Source organism: Macaca nemestrina, chromosome 11, assembly GCF_043159975.1.
Source record: "Macaca nemestrina isolate mMacNem1 chromosome 11, mMacNem.hap1, whole genome shotgun sequence".
Taxonomy (NCBI): Eukaryota; Metazoa; Chordata; class Mammalia; order Primates; family Cercopithecidae; genus Macaca; species Macaca nemestrina.
In genome coordinates this window covers 84,660,152-84,684,533 of record NC_092135.1, presented here as the reverse complement: position 1 = coordinate 84,684,533, position 24,382 = coordinate 84,660,152, and the positions used below count along the sequence as shown (strand labels likewise).

The 24,382-nt window shown below is 38.6% G+C and overlaps 1 protein-coding gene across 2 annotated transcripts in view; it reads right to left on the bottom strand.

The window, feature by feature from the left end:
* Nucleotides 1-24,382, bottom strand: part of LOC105468254 (family with sequence similarity 171 member B) — a 74,122-nt gene that overhangs the window by 24,844 nt on the left and 24,896 nt on the right. For both annotated transcript variants that reach the window (XM_071073030.1, XM_011718358.2), the window contains one exon: nt 324-557. In XM_071073030.1, coding sequence (XP_070929131.1) covers nt 324-557 — 234 coding nt within the window. The remainder of the gene's footprint in view (nt 1-323; nt 558-24,382) is intronic.

The window sequence follows — 24,382 nt, the reverse complement described above, 5'->3', positions numbered from 1 at the left end:
GAAGATATCATCTATAAACAAAAAAGCCCTCACCAGACACAGAATCTGCTGGCACCTTGATCTTAGACTTCCCAGACACCAGAACTACAAGAAATAAATTCCTCTTCTTTACAAGCTACCCAGCTTAGAGTATTTCATTATAGCAGCCTGAAAAGACCAAGACAATGTTTTCTTCAAAGTGGCACTCCCTTCTAACCTCTTTATACTGACTTAAGCTTTCTCATTTTCAGCTTACCAGAACAAGATATTCCTCAAACAGAGAAAAAAATTCATTTATATTTAGCAAAAACAAAACAAAACAAAAATAGTCTTTAAGTGCTTACTTGGCATTCTTCTGGTTTTCCAAGGCAGAGGGGTCAACACGTAGCCATCTTTGTAAGCAATAATAGTTAAACTAAGTCCTAATTTGTAGGGTACTTTTATCAGGACTGCTCCATTGCTTTTTGTTACTGTGGAATTTGTCTTCGTGTAGTTTACAAACACTTCTACAACTGCTTGGCTCAGGTACTGACGACTGATGATGTCATTCACCTGAACTTTCAGCATAAATACAGACACTGGAAAGAAAAAGGTAGAAATTGCAGCGTGTTGTATCCTATAATGCATATGTCAGTCTTTAAGTGTCATTCAACATATCTAAATAACAGTACAAAACTGTTGTTAAACTTAGGAACTACACATAAATACATATAATAATGAAGAATTCATTATTCTTCCTAAAATGAAATAAATTTTAATACAGTAAAGTGCTCCATAACAACATTTCAGTCAATGATGGACCACATATATAATCTTCAAGAAGATTATGATGGAGCTAAAAAATTCCCATTGCCTAGTGACATCATAGCCATCATAGTGTTGCAGTGCAATGCATTACTCACGTGTTAGTGGTGATGCTGGTGTAAACAAACCTGTGCTGCCAGTTGTATGAAAGTATAGCATATATAATTAGGTACAGCATATAAAACTTGATAATCGATGACTACATTACTGGTTTATGAATTTACTATACTGTTTAATCATTATTTTACAACGCAGTCCTTCTACACACAAAAATAAAAGTTAATTGTAAAAAAGACTCAGGAGGTATTCCAAAAAAATAAAGGCATCGTTATCTTAGGAGATGACAGTTCCATGCATGCTGCTGCCCCTGAAGACCTTCCAGTGGGACAAGATGTGGAGGTGGAAAACAATAATATTGATGATCCTGCCCTGTGTAAGCCTGGGCTAATGTTTATATTTGTGTCTTAGTTTTTAACAAAAAAAGCTTAAAAAGTAAAAAGTAAAAAATTTTAAAAATAGAAAAAGATCTTATCAAATAAGGATAGAAAAAAAATTTGTACATCTGTACAATGTGCTTCTTTTAAGCTAAGTGTTATTACAAAAGAATCAAAAAGTTTAAATTTTTTTGTTTATGAAGTTATAGTAAGCTAAGGTTAACTTATTGAAGAAAAATATGTTTTTCTAAATTTAATATAGCCTAAGCATACCACTGTGGAGTGTTTGCATAGTCTACAGTAGTATACGGTAATGTCCTAGGGCTTCACATTCACTCACACTCACTCATAGCAACTTCCAGTCCTGCAAGCTCCATCATGGTAAGTGCCCTTTACAAGTATACTATTTTTTAAAAAAATCTTTTGTATGGTCTTTTTGTTGTGCCTTTTCTATGCTAAGTTTAGATGCACTGACACTTAACATTGTGTTATAATTGCCTGCAGTATTCAGTAGAGTAACATGCTGTACAGGCTTATAGCTTAGGAGCAATAGGCTATACCATATAACCTAGGTGTGTAGTAGGCTATACCACCTAGGTTTGTATAAGTACATTATGATGTTCACAAAACAAAATCACCTAACAATGCATTTCTCATAGTGTCTTGCCATTGTTAAGTTATACATGGCTGTATTTGTTATTAAGGCACAATATTACTCCATTTTTTTCCTATCAATTAAAAAAGGAGAAGAAAGGACAGCAGTTAATAATGGGAAGATTGAGGTTCTCTCTTAAGGAAAATACATTTTTATTGTGTTTCACTAACTCTAATGCTATCAATAGCAACAAGAGACAGACAAATTCCTAGACAGTCAGAAATGGGTCCCCTTTCAGTGCCAACCTTCAAGCCAAAGAAAGCCTGAAACCGGAAAACTGAACTGCCAGTTCTGGACAGTGTCCATGACCAGAGTGAGAACTACTATCTTTGTCTTACCCTCTCTCTCTTGATTGGTTCCTTTTGGATGATGGCTTTTCACCAACTGAATGGTGCTTTTTCCAAGATGACCCAGGGACTAGCATGTACTTCCCCATTCTAAGCCCACAAAAACTCCAGACTCAGACTCACAGATGGCTACCCTGCTTTCAGGGTCCCCTCTTCACTGACAGCTTTCCTTTTGTTGCTCAATACAATTCTTCTCTGCCCTACTTATTCTCCAGTGTCTGTGTACTTTATTCTTCTTGGGCATGGGACAAGAACCCAGAACTCACCAGACTGTGGGCAGCAGAAACAAACAAGCTGTAACCTTGACGTCTGCCCAATGGGCTGTGGATAGTGGGAATAAAGTAGCTGTAACATGCTCCCGCTCACCAAGCTATGGAAGTGGAGAGCTGCAACATTTCTGGAAGCTCAGACCTTGGGACCCCCTCAAGCCACAGTTGTAACATCCTTTGGGGCCCCATGATCACTGGCATCTCTGAATTCATGGCATCTCATGTTCCCCTAGTCTAGATGCCAGCACCCAACACAGAAGCCACTTGTGGCATGCCCAGTCCAGCCACAGGCTGAGTGTGGAGCCAGTGCAGGATCTGAGCAGGCGTGAGCCGAGCACAGCCTGCTGGGCTGAGCAACATGCAGACAGAGTCAGCTGCAGAGATTTCTGGTTGTCAAAGCAGCACCGTAGGAATCTTGTAACACTATCAAGTTATACAGATTTAACACATTCCAAATGTAGTCAAAGTTCTCAGAATAAAATGCCACTACTGCATGGCTAGCTCTTTTATTTATTTCCACTGTCTGGAAAGCAGAAGATGTTTTTCAGTGCCAAATATACAAAATATCAAAAATCCTTCTCCAAAATATCAAAAAGCATTATCCATTAGGTATATAATAAAACAAGGCTGAGCACGATGGCTCATGCCTGTAATCCCCGCATTTTAGGAGGCTGAGGCAGGAGGATTGCTTGAGGCCACGAGTTCGAGACCAGCCTAGGCAACATAGTGAGATGCTATCTCTACAAAAAAATCAAAATTAGCTGGGTGTACTGGCATGTGCCAGCTACTTGGGAGGGTGAGATGGGAGGATCATTTAGCCAGGAGGTCAAGGCGGCAGTGAGCCATGATCTCACCATTGCACTGCAGCCTGGGCAACACAGCATGACCCCATATCCTAAAAAAAGAGAAAGAAAAGAAACCAACATATCTTGAGGAAAATGAAAACTAAAGTCTGTTTTTTACTTAAACCTCTAGTCTTACTCCTTAAGTACAGATCTTGATAACGTCTGCCCAAGAAAGTTTGTACCACCATGAAAGTGCTTTTGTAAGCATGTATCACATCTCTGTGAAAGATGCTTTCTCTTCCCTGTAAAATGGGTTCTGGAGTCAGTCACTATCCACCTCTGCCATTCCCTAGACATGTGACGTTGGGTAAGTTAGCTCCCAAAGTCCACTTGCTCATATATAAAATCAGGAAAATAGCTACTTTGAGATAATAAAATGAAATAATGTGTCCAGTACAAAGCTTGTGTATCACTTAATGTGATTGGTAATAAAAATTATTATTCCACGATTAGAGAGCACTTCACAAACATTAGAGTACACTGATAAGAAATACAAAGATTGATTATGCTGCAATGCATTTGCATAAACCTATTTTTACTCAAAATTTGTATCAAGAACAGCACATCAGATAAAAAATTCTAGTCAATGTTGACGGAGCCTCAATATTGCTATCAAAATAGTTATACCTTGTCCGTTCTTTGTTAAACTGGACCTTAAATTGCTTCTGGATCATAACGACATTTCAAATACAAATATAACTTTTGCAATAATCACCCAGTCCTAGGGAAGGTTCAATCCACCAAACTAAAAAACAAACAAACAAACAAAAAGCTCTGATCCCTTCCAGAGTCTAAAAGGTTAAATGTTATCCAAACACTATTCTCTCTCTCTCTCTCTCTCTCACACACACACACACACACACAGATATAAACATATTTCGGTATATGTTTATGAAATATATTATGAAAATTTTAACCATAATAAGAACTAAAATGTGCTGGGGGTAATGAGCCATGCATTGTGTTAGTTTCTAAGTACATTATTCTACTTACTCTTCAAAAAAACCTCATTGAAGAGATATTGTTGTTTTATTTTATACATATTGGTAACTGAGAGTTGCAAGTTTGAAAATGAACCATGGCTAACCCTCAGTAAATGGAGGAAACAGGACATAAACTCAGGACACCTCTCATCAAAGCTTATCTTGTAAACCATTGCCCTACATCTGCCTGGTTACTCTCTTAAAAGCAATTATCATCTCAGTTTAGAGTGTGCAGATGGGAAGAATTGATTGAGAATAGCAAAGAGAAGATTATATCAAGTCATACCTTAAAATGAGGTCCATTAGTCTGTCTGAAACAATTTCCTGAACAACAATCTCATATATATTCAAATATAAATATGAGGAAGAGATTCCAAGGTGATATAGAGATAAGTAAAGTTTATCCACACATCTGCTTTGCATTATTAATAATAATAGAAAACCTTGTGAGGGGTCAAATTACTTTGAGTAGTCATTAGTATCATTACTTTTAAGAGATAAATTGAAGAACATTCAGTAATAAAAGACCAAATAAGCTTTGGGTCTTAAGCTGTTCCTCAAACTATTTTTCCATTGTATCATAAATTCAGCCCATTAATAGTATTTTGTTATAAAACAAATATGTTTGTAACAACTTAAAATCAAAAAATGAAGGTAAAGAATAAATATATGTGCCTCAGATTACCTTTATAAAAATTATAACAGACAATTATAACAGTTGGGGAGATCTGATCTAACCAAACCCTTCCTCTTGCCTGTAGCCTTCAAGCTACCTTAATTATTCCTGGGCTAAGGCGGGCTAGCACTGTGAGATATTTAGTTTATAGTTTAATAATAATCGCCCTTACTCAAAAATGTAACTGCCTTTGTAAAGTTAGTGAGATAATCGGGTTAGGAGGATGTGAGGAGCCTGAATTCTAAGGTGTAGAATGCCAGCCATTCTTCTGGAGGTCACAAGGTATGCAACTTCCCCAATTACTCCTGCAAATAACATCACTATTGTAGAACCTAAGGACTGGCCATTTGAGATATCTTTTCAGGTTTTTTAATGTCTGAATTTATGGCTCCACCACTCCTGTGGCAGCATCCAGAAGCAACTCAGCTCAAGAGGACAGCTTTGACTCCCTATGATTTCATCTCTGACCCAACCAATCAGCAGAAAGCACCCACTGCCTAGCCACTGCCACCCCGCCCCCTCCTTCCCCCAAACGGATAGCAGTGACAGCCCATGTGGAGCAGCCACTGTGAGTATGCCAGCTGCAGCAGGGGAGGCACAGCTGGGGCTGCACAATCCACAGGGCCAGAGGGACCCCTGCCCCTACCGAGTTGGTGGGGCAGGAGCCCACACTCCTGGGCACAGCTGCAGCTGCAGACCCCAGCATCTCTCTGCTCTCAGGGTCCCAGGAAGCTCCCTTCCCTCACAGGCTTGAAAGTGTCTGCTTCCACTGTCTGGCTTCTCCCTGCTCCCAGTGCCAGCTCTGGGGCAAAGCAAAGTTGTGGCCAAGCACAGGCACTTTTGCAACCCAGCTGAATGTGCACACACTTGGGGCAGCACTGATAGGCCAGCCCCCTGCCACCTAGGCCTCCTCCAGACTTTGGGCACTGAAGGCTACAGGAGGGAAACAGCAGAGGCTGAGGGTGGCTCCACGCGGGATTGTGGGTACCCCTCAGCACAAACAACCTGCGCACCATGGACAACATGATTGATGGTGGCAGGAGTCAGGTTCCTGGGCAGGAATGGGTGGGTCCCTGGTGAAGCCCCACCTTCAGGCCAGGGATGGTCTGAAGCATGGAGGCCAGGCTGCCAGTTCCACAGACCAGAATGAGAACTTACGGTGCATTTCCTGGCCCACTCATGGACCAATCAGCATATACTTCCTCTACTCTGAAGCCCATAAAAACCCTGGGCTCAGCCAGACTCAGGCAGAGGACAGGATGATGTGCCTGCGGATAGGAGCTATTCACTCTGGATTGCCTCTGACTTGAGGGCCGCAGAGATGTTAGGGTGACCTGCTTATGGATAGGAGCTACCCACTCCAGGTATCCTCTCTCCACTGACGGCTGCACAATCATTAAGATGACCTAACTGAAGACAGAAGCTACCCACTCCAGGTCTTCCCTCCACTGAGAGCTGTATTCATCAGGATAACCTGCCTGTGGATAAGAGCTACCTACCCGCTCTGGGTCTCCTCTCTGCTGAGGGTTATAGACATTGGGACAACCTGCCTCTGGATAGGAGCTACCCACTCTGGGTCTCCTCTCTGCTGAGGGCTGTCCTCATCGAGATGTCCTGCCTGTGGAAAGGAGCTACCCACGTCAGGGTATCATTTATACCTACACTGATAACACCCATCCTACAGTCTCCTGAGAGCTGTACTTTTGCTCAATAAAGCACCTCTTCACCTTGCTCACCCTCCAGTTGTCTGTGCACTTCATTTTTCCTGGATGTGGGATAAGAACTCAGGCCCCACTGAATGGTTGGGACTGAAAGAGCTGTAACACATACAGGGTTGACATATGCCCCTCCACTCACCACATTGCAGGTAACAAGAAGGAAAGAGAATAGCTGCGGTCCTTCAGGAAGCCCAGACCTAGGAGCTCCCTGAGTCAAGTCTGAGACACCCTCTTTGAGGCTCTGTGGTTCCTGTAGCCTCCAAGCTTCCAGATGCCACTGTGTTCCCCGGTGCCTGTAGTGGAAGCCATTTGAGGTACACCTGGTCCAGCCACAGCCTTGCAGGGAGCCAGCACCCATGCCAGCACCTGGAGCTGCCTGCCCTGTCACAGTTGGTATGTCTGACTGTGTGCAGTGGCTGTTCACTCACTCACGCACCCCTCACTGCTCTGTGCCTGGCTCACCCTTGGCAGGCATGAGATCCAGGCCAGTAGTGTGAGCTGAGTGCAGCCTGCTGGGCCAAGTGGGAAGGATGAGCCCAGTGGGCCTGAGCAAAACTCGAGCAAAGAAACCACCAGCCACAAAGGTTTGTGGCTGGCAAAGTGATACCCCAAGGATCCTGTGACAAAACAACCTTTGAAAAACCTCCAAATTCTTGGGGGAGACTGATTTGAGTAATAAATAAACTGGTCTTCTGTTCAGCTGGCTCTGTGTGAACTAAATTCTTTCTTTATTGCAATTCCCTTGCCTTGATAAATCGGCTGTATCTGGGAAGTAGGCAAGAAGAACCCATTGGTCAGTTATATCCCAAGTCTTATATGTACAGACCGCAAAAATCTCAATATACCTTTGTAAAATACATAACATCAAATCCATTTTATTCATTTTAAAAAATGAAGATTCCGATAGGTCATGGAAATTGACCAAAGTCTCACAGATGGTAAGAGGCCACGCCAGTCTTCAAATACACCCACTGTTACAGTCGGTAGTCAGACATGAGCAAGGCAGGAGAGGACCCACCCTCACCAGGAATGTCAGGCAAACATCAGGAAATGGTGATGCAGTTGTTAAATTGTCTCTCCATAATAATAATTGGTCACAGCCAGCACCAGGGAAGGGCAGTCTCCCAGTAGAAAGAAAATCTAAAACTGGTGATCAGTAGCTTCCTGATGAGATCTCAGGAGTTGGGTGAGTGGGCCCAAGCAGGTGCACTAAGAGGTAAAATAGCAGAGTTTAGCTGAAATATGACCTTCCTCTAGGAACACTTGACTGGTGAGGGAAAATGCCTCAAGTGAGCATGTGTACAAGTTCAGTAAACACACTGCACATGCAGCCACTCCCAAGTGCTAGCAGGCCACTGCACATGCAGACAGCCCACTCCACAGGAAGAATCAGAGAAGTAAAGCAACCCTGGAAGCTGCCAATATGTAAGACCCCAAGTCAAAAGTCAAACCGTGCACTTGAATCTCAAGTTGCCTGCTTGACCCTCTTCCAGGTGCACTTTACTTTTGTTCCTGCTCTAAAACCTTTTAATAAACTTTCCTGCCTGCTCTAAAACCTCCCTTGCTCTCTCTCTGCCTTACATCCCTCGGTTGAATTCTTTCTTCTGAGAAGGCAAGAACTGAGGTGGCTGCAGACCCATATGGATTCACCACTGCCAACACCACGAAGGACTCCAAAGCCATCTTTGAACTATGGAACAGTGGGGCTTGGGGTGACACTACTAAATTAACTCAAGTAATATATGATTGCAATCATCATTGAGAATTTAAATTCTTATTTAACATCAATTAACAAGAAAAAGCATCGCCTGGCCATATACACACATACTCATGCCAAACCATGTCCTCAAACTCAAATGGAAAATATAACACTTGGGTTTAAAAAAAAAAAAAAAAGGTTATAATAGTAAGATATATTAGTGGCTCCCAACCTTTTTGGCACCAGGCTCTGGTTTCAGAGAAGACAATTTTTCCATGGACCAGGTTAGGGGGATAGTTTCAGGATGATTCAAATGTATTACATTTATTGTGTACTTTATTATTATTACATTGTAATATATGATGAAATAATTATACAACTCCCCTCAGTGGGAGCCCTGAGCTTGTTTTCTTGTATCTAGATGGTCCCATCTCGGGGTGATGGGAGAGAGTGACAGATCATCAGGAATTAGATTTTTATAAGGAGCATGCAACCTAGATCCCTCACATGCTCAGTTCAAAATAGGGTTCATGCTCCTATGAGAAAGTAATGCTGCCACTGATCTGACAAGAGGCGGAGCCCAGGCGGTAATGTGAGTGATGGGGAGTGGCAGTAAACACAGATGAAGCTTCACTGACTCACCCGCTGCTCACTTTCTGCTGTGAGGCCCAGTTCCTGATAGGTCTCAGTATCTTTATCTGTCCGTGTCCAAGGGGTTTCAGACCCCTGATATATATGACATGATGGGCTTCTAAACCAAATGTACTTGGATAGGTACTTGGATAGTATTAAAAAACTGTATGTGTAGAGAAAAAGTAGCTGCTGCTCAATTTGAAATAATTCCCCCAGCCACCCAGTCCCTAATCCTTCAGTCAAAATTTACTGAGCCACCAGCATAAAGCACCCAACTAGTATAGGCCAGACAGATTCTATCTGGACCTCAAAATATGAATACAGTTACAGGGATGCTAATGGTTGCTGGAAATGAATTACCTTGGAAAGTCTATGAGGCCTTACCATTGTGCTTTCTAGTGCTTCCCTAGTCCCTCTCCTTCCAGAAGCTGGGCTGTGCAGCCCTTCCAGCTGATCTGTGAACTACATAATAATCTTTCCTAGAAAGTCCTTTCATTTCTTGTAGCCAGAGTTTGTTTCTGTTGCTTGCTCCTTAAGTAAGCACATTAAATATGTACAACTGTAAATAAAGGATAATATTTACCAGGCCACTATTTTATAGACATAGATACCTGTTATAGAATGTGAAGGAATTAAGGATACTGTTGAGTACCAAAAGCATGATAAACCATAGGAGAGACAAACTGAACATAACTAACTCATAAGGGAATTAGGATTCTCTATTCAAATTCAATAAGAGATCTTGTTCAAACCAAATGTACCTACAGTGGCTCCTTCAACAGCATATTCAATAGAGAATTTTTATTAATTCATTTGTTTAAAAGATCAATTTCAGAGAGTCTGAGAGCCTTTGGATTTACAGACAAATCCCAATGTGTGGTAGGATCTTAAGCTAAATTCGCAAAAGAAAAAAAAACTGCATATTCCATCTGTTTCATCCTTGTAAAAGTACAGTTGCCAAATTAAGACACACTAAAACCCTCCTGACATTCTGAAGCTGGATTTGATTTATAAAATGTTTTCTAAAACGTGTTCTAATCCAGAATGGATTTTATTTTTTCACATGCAATAATGTTAATATAAATCTGATGAGAAAATATCATATTTAGAAAAAAACAGATTTGCAAAGGTCAAGTCTTGATGATCCAAATCACAATCCCCTCTCTGATGAGATCGCCTATATCTATATCTTAAAGTGCTTAGTGGACTCAGTGCATAATACAGGCCTGACCAACGGGGTCCTCTCTAGCTCAAAATGGAAACAACCGACTTGCAGTTGTTTCCTCCTTAATCCCACTTAGTTAGAGCTGACATCATAAATCACAGGTTTTATACATACATACATGTTTAGTTGTGTGACACACACACATATCCAGCCCAGTGCTGGAAACTTTACACATATTATCCAATTTCACCCTAACACACACCTGTAAGACATTTCCCAACTTTAAAGCAAGGAAATTGCGGTGGCTCACGCCTGTAATCCCAGCACCCTGGGAGGCCGAGGCAGGTGGATCACGAGGTCAAGAGATTGAGACCATCCTGGCCAACATGGTGAAACTCTATCTCTATTAAAAATACAAAAATTAGCTAGGTGTGGTGGCACGTGCCTGTAGTCCCAGCTACTCAGGAGACTGAGACAGGAGAATTGCTTGAACCCGGGAGGCAGAGGTTGCAGTGAACTGAGATCGCGCCACTGCACTCCAGCCTGGCTACAGAGAGAGATTCTGTCTCCAAACAAACAAACAAACAAGCAAACAAAAAACCGAAAAGCTGCACAGCTCATAAGGTTATAGCCAGGATTCACAGGCAAGTCCCTCTGACTCCAAGTCCCACGTTCCACATTAACTCTTACTGAAAAGCATTAGGGATTTGGTTTTCATCATATTTACTAACTTATTTTCTCACAACCAATGCTCAGAAGGAAATTATCATTGACTGACTCTCTGAGACTCTTTTCCCCATCCTCAGACTTGGTTTGTCTCTCACCTCAGCACAAGCCACAGCAAAAGCAGCATTTAAAAACAAACGAACAACAAAAAAAAAACCTCAGCTGAAAGCCTGGTCAAAGTAATTAATGAGGCATGAACAACTCTTTTTTACTTCAAGTAAAAGGAAAAGTTACAAAGAATTAGCTGCTTATGACTTCTGATAACAGGATGCTTCTGATTTCTATGATGTAAACAGCTTGATCAAGCAAGCAGCATAGTCAGCCAGAAGCAATATATATCCCTAGTAATCCTCTACCAGTTCTCTCCTCCAAAAAAATAAAAATAAATAAATAAAATACTTTGGCATTTAGACAGGGCAGATTCCATGAATAAATATATGATTTTCAGCTGGAGGTGCTTTTGTCTACCTACCCTTCTCCAGTGTAATTGTTTAGCTTTCAATGAGTATATTTATTTTCTCTGTCACTTAATTATAATCATTATGTCTCACCCACATAATCATCTTTTCCACATATCACTATTTGTTTTAAAATGGTTCAATATTAAATGATTCAACTGCACCCTTAGAAAACATAATCTAAATGTTGAGAGAAACAAGTAAAAATAAAATACATATCAGTGAGCTAGGTCCTGAGGTTGCTGGAGAAGATTTAACTATTTAGCAGATGGTTTCAAGCATCGTTAAGTAGTGAGAATCACTAAAATTCAAATAATAATAAATAGGTATAAAGGAATATTCTAGAAAAAAATATTAGAACCAATATTATATTACGGTCTTCCTATAGAATACAAATAGGTAACTAAAAGTCCAAAAGGGCTTAAAAAATACTGCTAACTATATATATTTGGGTGACGTTTACATTTTTATGTAGGTAGGCTGAAAATATCACAATCCCACTTCTTTTCAAGAGACTCTGACATCATCCTATTATATTGTCACCATTATGTAGGTTACAACTATACACATGGAGAAGCTACCTCATTTTCAGATTTATCCAGTACAAAAACTCACCTACTTCATTTCCATTATGTTTCAAAAGCAAGTATCTATAATAATTTCATTTCATATGCTACAACTTTATCTCCTATAGGAATACATTGCTAAAATAAAAAGATTTTATAAACTGACTATAGGTCAAATTTTTAAAACAAGATTTTAATGAGATAAATTCAAAAAACTTTATTGAGGTTTATGTATCCTGAGAACTAGGAAAAATGGAGAACACAAAAATATAGGGGAATAAAATGGTTGGAAACAATAGAAATGTTCATTTACATGAATTCATTCAACAAATGTTTACTGATTACCTATTTTTGCTCAGACATGCACAAGATGGGGACTGGGGATACAGAAAGCAATAGAAAACAGACTTTCCTTGAGGTATAATTCTGAGGGGAAACAACACGTGAGGAAAAACACAGAATTTCTGATATTACAATAAAGGAGGTAGAAAAGGAGTACTGAAACAGACAAAAGAACTTCCTATAGTATCAAACACAATCTTCTAGAAATTATGTAGAAATTAATTTAAAATATGTATAAAAATTCCTGTATCAAAAAATAATGACACTAATATCTACTTCGATATCAGTTTACACTATCATTTTTTTTTTAAACAGGAAGAATGTCAACATTTTGAGTCCAGATCATCTGAGGACTTGCCCATGAATTCTCACCTATTTTTCATGATCTGACTTTTTGATCTACTTCTGTGGAGATACTGTGGTAGGGACCCAAAAGATACCAGGTTTCTGCTTACCTCCCAAATCAGGCTTCTTGGGGTCATTCAGAGGCCTAGTTTGCTCTCTACCCACCATTTTCACACAAAATATTCAGTTACCAAGAACTCTTAGTTTTGAGGTAGGTATACAAATACCTGAAGAAATCTGGTTCCAAATTTAATTTAATTCCAAATTTAAATGTCTAGGTATTTAAATCATTAGTAGAAACATAACCATCATGGTTTCACTAAACATAATATCAACTGTTTTCTAACACTTTAGGCAAGCATTCAAAATTCTCTGAGATCTGACCACCACCTCCCTTTCTAGTCTTTTTTCCCCACTCATCATACTCATATCAGATATGGGCAAATTACAGCCTGCCTGCCAACTCTGACCCACTCTGATTTTGTAAATAAAGTTTTACTGGAACACGGTCATGCTATTTCATTTATACATTACCTGTGGCTACACTTGCTACGATGGCAAAGTTTGCTACAATGCTATCTGGCACTCTACAGAAAAAGTTTGCAGAACCCGGTACTATACTGTCTCATAAACAGTCATTGGTCACTAACCAAGACAACCCACTTTCCTGCTACAGTGTAATTATTCATCTCTTTCTTCCACCTGAAATACCCTTTTAAAAATCTCTACCTGTTAAAATCCTAACCTATCCTTCAAAGTATGGTCAAATGTCCCCTTTTCAAATAAATGTCCCCTCAGCCCAAGCAGATGGGATCTCCTCGTCTGTACTGACCAGATTAATGACACATGATATATTCTGGCATGTTTGCCTTTTCTGTGCATCTTCTCTCTGCAAAAGGCAGGTTCTTGACAGCCCCTATTGTTTCCAACTCAGTCATGAGTCATACTAAAGCTTGAGCTAAATAAGAGTTAGTGTGTGGATACTTACTAAATGAAAGAGGAGTGCGGGGGAAGAGACAGAAGAAGAGGAGTTGCAGAGAGAAAAGGAATGAAGGGAGAGAGGTAGAAAAAGGAGAAAGAGATCAGAAGTGGCCAGGCACCTGAAAAAAGGAATGATAATTGCAGGATTTCGGCAGGGGCCACCAGAAATTATAGCCAGCTTTCCAGCCCCAGTATTGGGTACAAAATTTTAAGCTTAATCCCACACTTGACAGTGAAAAATATTTTACATTACTAAAATAATTACAGCAAGAACTAAATAACAAGATTCCTCTTCCTTTCAGAAAGTAATACCATTTTTTTTTTCATAAGAATCTTTAACCTGGAATTTTTGACTAGAAAAAAACAATTTTGACTGAAGAATGATACTAGGGAGTAGCAAAACTTCCTAAATAATATAAGGGAACTATATCCTGGCAAAGAGTAAATTAAACATTTTATTTTTACTACTATAAAACAATATCAACAAAGTAGTTTTATGAGTCTTTCTCCCAGGGTACTAGCACAATTTCCCTGTTTAATTGGAATGAGGGCTGAAAGTTCAGAAAAGAGTTGAGGACAACGAAGGAGCTTATAAAGAAAAAGGACCATATTATTAGGCATTCTGAAAAGTGGGATAGAAAGGGTTTAATCAGTTTACTCTCTGCAGCATTTCAAATATGGACACACAAGCCTCCTTCTTTTAAAGAAACAACAGGGTGCTGAATTAAAAAAAAAAAAATCAGTAAAATAGAAAAGCCTCCTTTCCGTTGCTTAAGCCCCAGATTGGATCCAAACTCTTATTTGGCTTTGAGGTTTAAAAGAAAAAGAAAAAAATATGTGCGTGTTTGAATCAAAAACAAATTTACTTGCAGTAAACTAATATTTATTACAGAGAAAATGTCAATTCTAAGAAGAAATTAATGAGATAGAATAAAGACATGATCTCCAAAGGTATAAAATGTTATGGAGCAAATAAAATACATTTTTTATCCATTAGTACTGAAGGCTTAAATAAGTGTGATTCGCCAGAGCTAATGAAATGGATAACATAAAAAGGACCTTTATAACTTAAGAACTAACACACAATAGAACAACTCAACAGAGAACAAATGAGAGAGCTGAGTCATTACTATTCAGACTCCGGTCCTTCTTGCCTACCTAAAGGACCCTTTTTCCTCAATGGAAATCAATCAATCTGACCCAAGCTCCTAAAACAGATTGTTCAAACTCACTCCACAGGCATTTATCATCCTCACTTGTTTTTTCTTCCCAATTTTTCATCCTTCCTTAGAATCACAAGCATTTATTCACTAACTCAGACATTTATTCAAGATTTATTAAGGATACTTTATGTGATGGCACTAGGTAGAGAGAGACAGAGAGGCTTCAGCCCAGTGAGGAAAGCTCGAGATAATTTTAAGTGTTTGAAAAAGCACTGGTCACCACTGCCATGTAAGTACTGAGCACCTAACTCAGACTAACGTGAGAGTGCTCCTCTGTGAAGACAAAATCAGAATTGAGTTTTGAAAATGGGGTGTGAGGGGAAGGAGTGAATAGCACAGCTCCCTGAACCTGGGAATTCAATCACAGATACTTATCCTTAAGACCCAGCTCAGATATACCCTCTGCGCTGAGGCATGGTGTGACTGATTTCCCCTTCCTTTGAATCGATACAGCACAAACTGAGTTATCGCCTAAGATCAGGGTCATGTTTGGCATAATAGATGAAAAGAAGACAGAGAAAGTAAATTTTTTTCCTGAGGTTACTCAGCAAAAAAATTTTTTTTTTTTTTTTTGAGATGGAGTCTCTCTTGCCCAGGCTGGAGTGCAGTGGTGTGATCTCGCCTCACTGCAAGCTCTGCCTCCCAGGTTCACACCATTCTCCTGCCTCAGCCTCCCAAGTAGCTGGGACTACAGGTGCCCACCACCATGCCCAGATAATTATTTGTATTTTTAGTAGAGACAGAGTTTCACCGTGTTAGCCAGGATGGTCTCGATCTCCTGACCTCGTTATCCACCCGCCTTGGCCTCCCAAAGTTCTGGGATTACAGGCGTGAGCCACAGCGCCCGGCCTACTCAGCATAAATTCTTAACGAGGAAAGAACAAAGAGGTTAAGAAGAATATGTAAAGGTTCTGCCAAAGATAGAAATACATGAGCTGATGAAACATAAGAAGATATTCCTCCTTAGAGGAAAGATGGGAATTTAGCAATTCATTCGGCAAGCATGTGCTAAGTGACATCATCCTCTGCTCTCAATGTCCTTTTCTGAGCCCACTGCATCTCTCAGCTCATTTCCCCTTCTTTATCTTCATCCATTCTGATCCACAATGGCCTCCTGACACTATCTTGAACACTCCAGGCATGCTGTCACCTCCAGGTCTTTGCATAGGTAATTCCTTCCTAGAATTGTCTTCTCCCTGAAATCCAAATGGCTTACTCCCTCACTTTCTAGAAATCTTTGTCAAAATGACACTTTTCATGACTCCTCTCCTCCCAATCTGACTTTCCTGTGTTTCGGTGGTCCCAAGACCACCTTAAGGTTGGTGATTCACCAAAAGGAATCAAATGTCCTTGCACTATGCTTTATTATAGAAAAGGATGAAGAGTAAAACAACACGAAAAACGTATTTCTTCTAGCTGTTAGCTGCAGGGACACAGGCAGTGTCTCTGCATAGGGAAGGCCAATAGAGTCTTAGGGTCCAAAGCTGTCAAGGCATTGGTCATGTGGACACATTCCTGTAACATAACTAGCGAGGGCAGCAGAAACACAGGACCCCCAGCATAAATATCAAGTGTATATCATGATCTTGCTAAATGATCCTGAAGTCTTGACAAGCTGGAACAGCATACCCCATTGCTCCAGGTATATAAAATATCATCATCAATCAGTAAAATAAAGAACACTCTGAGGGCCACATTCCCAGAAGCCGGCCAAGGACAATCATAGCTCCAGGCTTCATGACAAGCAAGGACAGAGCAACCAAACCTGCTGTGCTAACCCACTTCTCAACTTTGATCTATTCTTTCCATAATATTTTTCCATACTACCTTCTTAACACATATATAACTTTTTCACTAGGTTCATTTTCTGTTTCCCCAACTAGAATGTTAACTCTGTAAGGTCATTGACATTCTCATTTTATTTACTATATCCTCAAATATCAATACTTATTTTTGAATGAATGAATACTTGAATTAATGAATGAACTCCTTACTCTTGTACCAGTACATGGGACTACTGGCTCAAAACCACTTAATAATTGCAAGGAGAGATGCAAATATGTGAAATGAGGTAGAAGGCCTTGAAGTAGAGGGTGGGACAAGAAGATGGGTAAGCAATCATTTCTGGCACAGAACATTTGTAAGTTTTGTACTTTAAACAAAGTACAAATTCTTTAATTCTTTACCGTTTTTTTCCTTCGGCAACTTCTTCAATAAATATACTAATTCTTTTGATGTTAAAAAAGGATTTAAATGCAAGATTAGGACCACCATTGTTGCTCTGCCTTAGAAAAACAAACATATGAAGATTAAATTCATCATTTATCTGTTACCCAACTTTAAGTAATTAATTGGAAAAATACTAGAACCAAAATTGAAGTTGGCAATAAAAATGAGAATAATAGTTGAAAATAATTTTAAAAAAAGACATAAGGGGGAAAGTCTCACTTGAGAAAACAAATTTTTGAATGTAGAGTTACAAAATCTATTTCACACAGACTATTTATAATAAATTATTATTTAAAAGAGCCATTTGTTGGGACTCTTAACAGTATTGTTCATCCTCCAGGTGTTTCAAATTATTGATAATCTATATGAGAGAGACAAAAGGACCTTTGGGGAATCAACAATTACTGAATGTTCCCTCTCATGAATGTAACAATGGAAATCTGGTAAGATCCATTTGCTAGGGTACAATACCCCCTTGGGGATGAATTAAGTGTGAATTACTTGAATTGGATACAGAGTACCCTAGCCTCCTTTGCAGCTTAATGACTCAATGCCCCTAAGTATTCCCAATTTAGTATAATTGATGAATGAAGTCTGGAGACGACAGTATCATCTCCAGGCCAAAAGGAGAATCAGGCTATTGCTATTTATATAATTAATACCCTGAAAAGGATTTATTGTCCAAAACTGAAAATGCCCACAAAAAATTATTCCCCCAAAGTTCCCCCAAAGGATGCAATATCCCCAAACACCAAATAATTGTAAAACATGATTACCATTTTGAGCTGCACAACTCTGAGCCAGGGGAAATGGGGTAAGACGGAACTCATTATTGGAGTCTATGTTAACACTTCTCAATAGAATGAGCTTTAAGATAGGGTTAACTGTCTGTACCAACTGGGATGGCCAGTGGCCTCCACTTCCTGCCAAGAGAACTGTCTAGCACAGCCCAAAGGCCATCATCTCTATCTATGCCCTGTGCAACCAGACAACCCAGTCCTCTCCATCCTGCAGCAAAGAAGTTTTCTTTACTGCACGGTAAACATTCATTCGCTGTATGAATGCATGGCGTATCATGCATTCAAAACTTGATCACTGGTATATCATGCATTCAAGTTTTAAAAACATTAAAATGTGAAACAGTTGATCACAGAATAAAAAAAAAATGGTGCTGTAAAGCATATATGACCACAGTGCCTTGAATCTAGTTAAGTCCCTTTTTTTTAAGCACCTATTTTTAGTGGTTCCATATCTTTAATGCTGAAAAGAAACAGTGTGATCTATCTTTTGTTAGAATGTATACAGGCTTGTCAATTCACATCTAAAATAAACAACATAATGAACAAAAATTTAGTAAATCAATTCTGTGTCATACCTAGAACAGAAAATCATCAAAAGCCTGAGATTTGGGGCAGGTCCCAAACTATGCTCAAAGCTACCAAAGGTGATACAACGAACTCATAGGGTGCCAGAAGATATTTTAAATTTTCCATGCAAGCACAATGATACTAACATCTGTTAGATACCACAAACTCCAGGGAATTTACAATTTCAGCATTAGATCATACGATGTTCAATCAAATGACATGGTTCTTTGTAAAGCTGTGTTTTCAGTGACTGCTCTGATAGAAAGTAAATACTTCATGAAAATAAATTTGAGCAGGAAATGAAGGTGGAAATTTTCAGTCTTATTCCAATGTTGGCAAAGTTGCGCACACATATCCCATTAAGCAATTAGCAAATATGTTTTTTTTTCAAATGACTACTAAGTTAGACATTACATAGTCTGGTTACCAAACAACTACTGAGACACTGAGGGGACTGTGAACCAAGAAAGTTTTGGAGCCTTTGTTTTGTGCAGTCTTAATGCTACGTACTTTTATTAAGCACCTACTATATGCAAGATCTGTACTCGGCACTGAGAGAGACACAAATAAATTAGCTGCCTTTAATATGTATACAAGTCAGTAGGAAAGAGTGACAGTACCAAGAAAATTACAGGTAAAGTGAGAGTTTAGAGAATTGTAAAATTAAATTATTCTGGCTAACAATGTTAAGCAAGAAATCAGTCATTTATGAACTCTTAGTGTACATCTAACAGGTGCTTGTTCACTTTATTGTCTTAGTAAGAACATTCTAGAAAACATGTTTTGTTTGAAAAAAACATTTAGTATTCTAAATACACTTTTATTTTCTGAAAGCATGACTGATTGCTTGATTGCTTGAGTCAATGAAATGTTGAATGAGAATCTTATAAAACCTCAAGATTATCAATTTTCATAATGTGTTACTATTGTTAACCTTCTCTAGAATGCTTAACTCTCTTGGCCCAGAACAGCAGTTCTCAACCCTGGCTATACATTAGACTTACCTAGGAGACTAAACTTTTGCTACCTTCCCAGGCCCCACCCCAGTCCCAATTAAGTTAAAATCACTGCAGATGGAGTCTAGAGAAGCACATTTTTAAAAGGTTTCAGATGATTACTAGTGCACAGCCAAGATGTGACCTAAAATGATAAACAGGTAATATCCTGAAGGGATAGGGATATGAGGATATGACCTAAAGCCATCTTCTTCGGTTCATATTTAATTGTTCTGTTTCTCTTACTATAACAATAAGAATTGAAATTACTTATCTTCAATATCATTGATATTTTATGACTTACTCCCAAATCCTGATGCATACCCCTAGAGGCACAAGCACCCCAGAATATCAGAGAGGTAGGATACTGACAAAAATGAAAGCTGACTTTTGATGGCTGCCAGATCTGCTGATAGTTATTATTAATTTTTTTAAACAAATTACTGTTATCTGCCATTTTCTGCTCATTTATTTCTGCATCCTTCCCATATTAGAAATGTCTGCTTAACTCAGGGTTTGGGTACATTTAATGTGTTTAATTAGAGGGGTTTTGTTTGTTTGTTTGTTTTCTCTTTTTTTTTTTTTACATGATGTACATAGAAAATTTGGAAAACATGAAAAACTATAGAGAAAAATAAAAATATTTCCTAATCCCGTTTTTCAGAGGACACTTGATTTCCATCCAGCACTTTTAAAAGCATACTGAAAAAAGCAGACCTATAAAATTCAGATCATATTGTGATTACTTATGTCTACATTTGTATAAGCACAGTAATGTATTAAAGAAACTCACCAAATTGTTAATATTGACTATATCAGTAGGAGTCATTCTGGAGAGGGGATACCATGTGACTCACCAAAATGTATGACATGACAACTACAGTGCACATGTATTAAGCAGGAGGGGAAAAAGAAAATTAGACAATAAAGAATATTATGGCCAGGCGTGGTGGCTCACGCCTGCAATCTCAGCACTTTGGGAGGCCGAGGTGGGCAGATCACCTGAAGTCAGGAGTTCGAGACCAGCCTGGCCAACATGGTGAAATCCCATCTCCACTAAAAATACAAAAATTAGCCGGGTATAGTGGCAGGTGTCTGTAATTCCAGCTACTCAGGAGGCTGAGTCAGGAGAATCGCTTGAACCCAGGAGGTAGAGGTTGCAGTGACCGGAGATTGCACCATTGCATTTCAGAGAGAGACTCCATCTCAAAAAAAGAAAAGAATATTATATGCTGTGTTTTTCAGTTAAGATTATATTGAAACATACAACCATGGTACTAAATATTTCTAAAATTATCTTGTTTCTTATTTAAGAAAATCCTATGGGTTATTATTAACTATTTTCTTATTACTATATGTTTAGACCTAATTTTTCACATTTGCAAACAATGCTTTAATCAAAATCTATTTTCATATACCTTTGTCTGAATTTACAATTGCTTCCTGGGGAGGAGAAATAATAGGTCAAAGCTGTGAACTGTTCATAGCTTCTTGATGTGCATTGCTAAAATGCTTTCCAGAATGTGATGCCAATTTATACTGTAAACAGGAGAGTATTCCTACATTATTTTACTGTAGTCAATATATCAATGTGACTCCTGTCTCCGCAGGGAGTTAACAGGGAAATGAATGCTCAGTATGCTTTGAAATCATTATATTTTCCTTTAACTTAGCTTTCATTCCCAAGATTGTTATTTTTTTTTCCTCATAACAGTCTCTTGATAGGTTAAGAGAGCTTCTTATAAAGAAAATTAAACACACAAACAATAGCCTGATAGCAACAACAGTCCAATATATATTATTTTGTTGTTTTGGGATTCCATTGGTGAACTCACATAATTTATTTACAGTGAAATAAAGTGGGAAAAAATGAAATATCCATTTTTCCCTTTTACAGAAACCTTTCTCTCCTTGTTCTATCAATGCGCAAAGTATGTTTAGATCAATGAAGAAAAAAATGGAACTCAGAAACTGCAAGATACATGCTTCAGCATGTCTTTCAGAAAGGGTTTGAAATCTTCTGTCAGCATTTCATTTAAGCAGATGAGACACACCATGCTGGGAGAGTGGGGAAAGTGGTTAGATTTAAACAGAATTAGATGGAGCATTTTCTCCAAAGTTTCTCTGACACTTTAGTAAATTGTAGGGTTTTCCCTGTAATTTAACATCTGAAGGGAATACTGACCAGTAAATACAAATTCAGGTGCTATAAGAACACTGAGTGCCTTAAAGAATAGCACAGCATGAATAGCACAGCATGAATGAGATACAGTCTACAGCATTAGTAGATGGCAACTGTATTGCCAGGAAGGCTTGGAAATTTTAAGCAAAATAAAGAAAATATATATTAAATTGAAATGTCTTACAAGAAAAAGCAGACATGACACAACACATGTGCAATACACATTTCATACGAAAAACGTCTGTAGGTAGCATCTCAGTATTTTTAAAAAATTAAGATATCAATTAAATTTGCCTCAGTAAACATGAATACTGACCAGGAATTAAGTAAAATGCCAGGTCCAGTAGAAGTATATGGCATAACAGCTTCTATTTATTCAACACCTTCTTTGAGTTAGCAGCTAGCTGTGTTAGATGTTTATGTAAGTATATTTAATATTCCCCAATTTCAAGCCTGAATTAATTCAAAATCTAATGGGAAAGGCATACAAAATTATACAAACAAAGTATTATAGGGATAGAGAAGAGGGAAATATGGATTCTAAATGAGGGAATATGGGATATTTTCAAGTAGGAAATAATTGAGACTGAATTTGAAAGAGTAGATTTGAAAACCTAGAGTTGAGTCAAGGGCACATCAGAAAGAAGGAATAGTGTGAGAAAAGGAGCAAAAGTGTTGTCTTTTTGTTTTGTTTTGTTTTGAAGGCATGTTAAGGGAATGACAGTCAGCTGTAGCAAGAAAAAAGCCTGGGAACAATGGAGGCGACTGGATTTCATTCCGCTGCTGATGTAAGGAAGGTGGAGCTGTGTGTGACAAGACCTTTCTGGTATAGAAAGACCTCTCTAGGAGCAATTTGTAAAATGGCCTTAGACAGTCAGAAACTGGATATAGCTATTGAAATAGTTTAGGAGCAAGAAAAGAAAATCAAAATTAGAGCAGAGGAGGTAACAAAGGAGGATCAGAAGCAAAAGCATTTCAGATTTGGCAAATGACACAATATTGAGATGGGGAAAATTTTAAACGATACTGTGATTTTTGAGTTTCGATAACCAGATGAACAGAAATAATAGTCATTTATTTATAATAACATTTATTGAGCACCTAATAATTGTCAGTCAAGGTGAAAGGCACTATCAGCCAAACAGCAAAATAGCAATAGACCATACTCCATAGGACTGGAAAGTCTAGCAGGAGGCTGCAGACAAATCCATATGTCATGACAACTGAGCGTGAAGAAAGCGTGCATTAATAAATCATGGGATTTGGAAACATAGCAGGACACAAAGCCCGGACTGGGTCCAGAAAGATTCCTGATAGAAGTGAAAGGTGACACCAGAAAGTCTCTCCTCACCTTAGCGAGCAGAAGCTATCCAGACAGAAGAGACTTCCAGGCAGAGAGAGAAAAATCACTGAGGCCTAAGATAGCAGCTGGCAGAAACTGCAGAGAGGAAAGCCTGACTACAGCATGGAATGCAAGAGAGAAGGAGACAGAGAAGCGGGAGGGGCATCTGATCAGAAGCATCCATTACAGTAGACTCATATACGGTCCTCTTGGAAAGAAAAATAAATGAACCTTTTTTTTTTTTTTATCTTGGTGATTCAATGATGTAACTCCATGTAAAAGATCTCTCCTCTTAATACCAGAACAGTAATTCTTTAATCCCTTTGAGAATCTTATTTATGTATGGATCTCTCCTTACTCCCATCTCAACTGCACCCCCAACAAAGAAAAGCATGCATCATAAATACATGAAAATTCTTCGTACAATTTCTTGGGCTAGGAGATTACCATAAACTAAGGTTCTAAATATTTATTTTTATTGTATTTATTTTTACTCATGTTCTCTTCTTCACATTTTTTAAAAGAAGAGTAATTGTTTTAAGTACCACCGCTATTTTTCAAAAATGTGTTCTGCCTTCATGAGTAAGAATGGGCTCTTTTCCCAGAGAGGCTGTATAGTCTATTTTAAGAGCTAAACAGCCAGGGTTCTAACCCCAGCTCCATCTCTCACTACCCATGTCATCGTGCCAAGTTACACTGTCTGCCTGAATTTTGTTCTATGAAATGAGGACAACGACAGCACCTAACAGACATACCTCACAGGGTTATAAGAGGATTGCATAAAATAATATAGTCAATGTGCTTAGAACAGCATCTGGTCCTGAAGTATTACTACAGTAAGTACAACAACAACAACAAACTCTCAGAAAAGAAAAATAGAAGAGGAAGAACATGAAAAATATTGCATTATTAACCACAAAAATGCAAACTGTACAACTACTTTTGAGGGGAACTTAAACAGACCTAGAAATGTTGAAAGTGTACATACCATATAATTCAGCAATTCCATTTCTTTGTATGAACTCTATATAAATTGTTATTTGCCTCTAAAAGGAGATACCTACTAAACAGATCATTGCACCAGCATACTACAAAGCCAAAGATAAAGCCTACCTGTCCATCAGTGTGACTTATTTATACAATGGAATGTTATGCAGTAATTATAGTAAGTTAATGAGATGCAAATATATCAATAAGGAAAGTCCTTCAAACATGATGTTAAGTGAAGAAAACTGCAAAAGCATATGTGTAATATGTGTATACATCTATTACAGTTTTTTAAACAGAAAATGATTGACACCAATTCAAGACAGTGATTAATTCTGGGTAAGGAAGGAAAAGGGATGAAAATGAGGATTGATTCTATCTTTGATTTTTATTTCTCAAAGGAGAGAGAGGCCAGGCAAGGTGGCTTACACC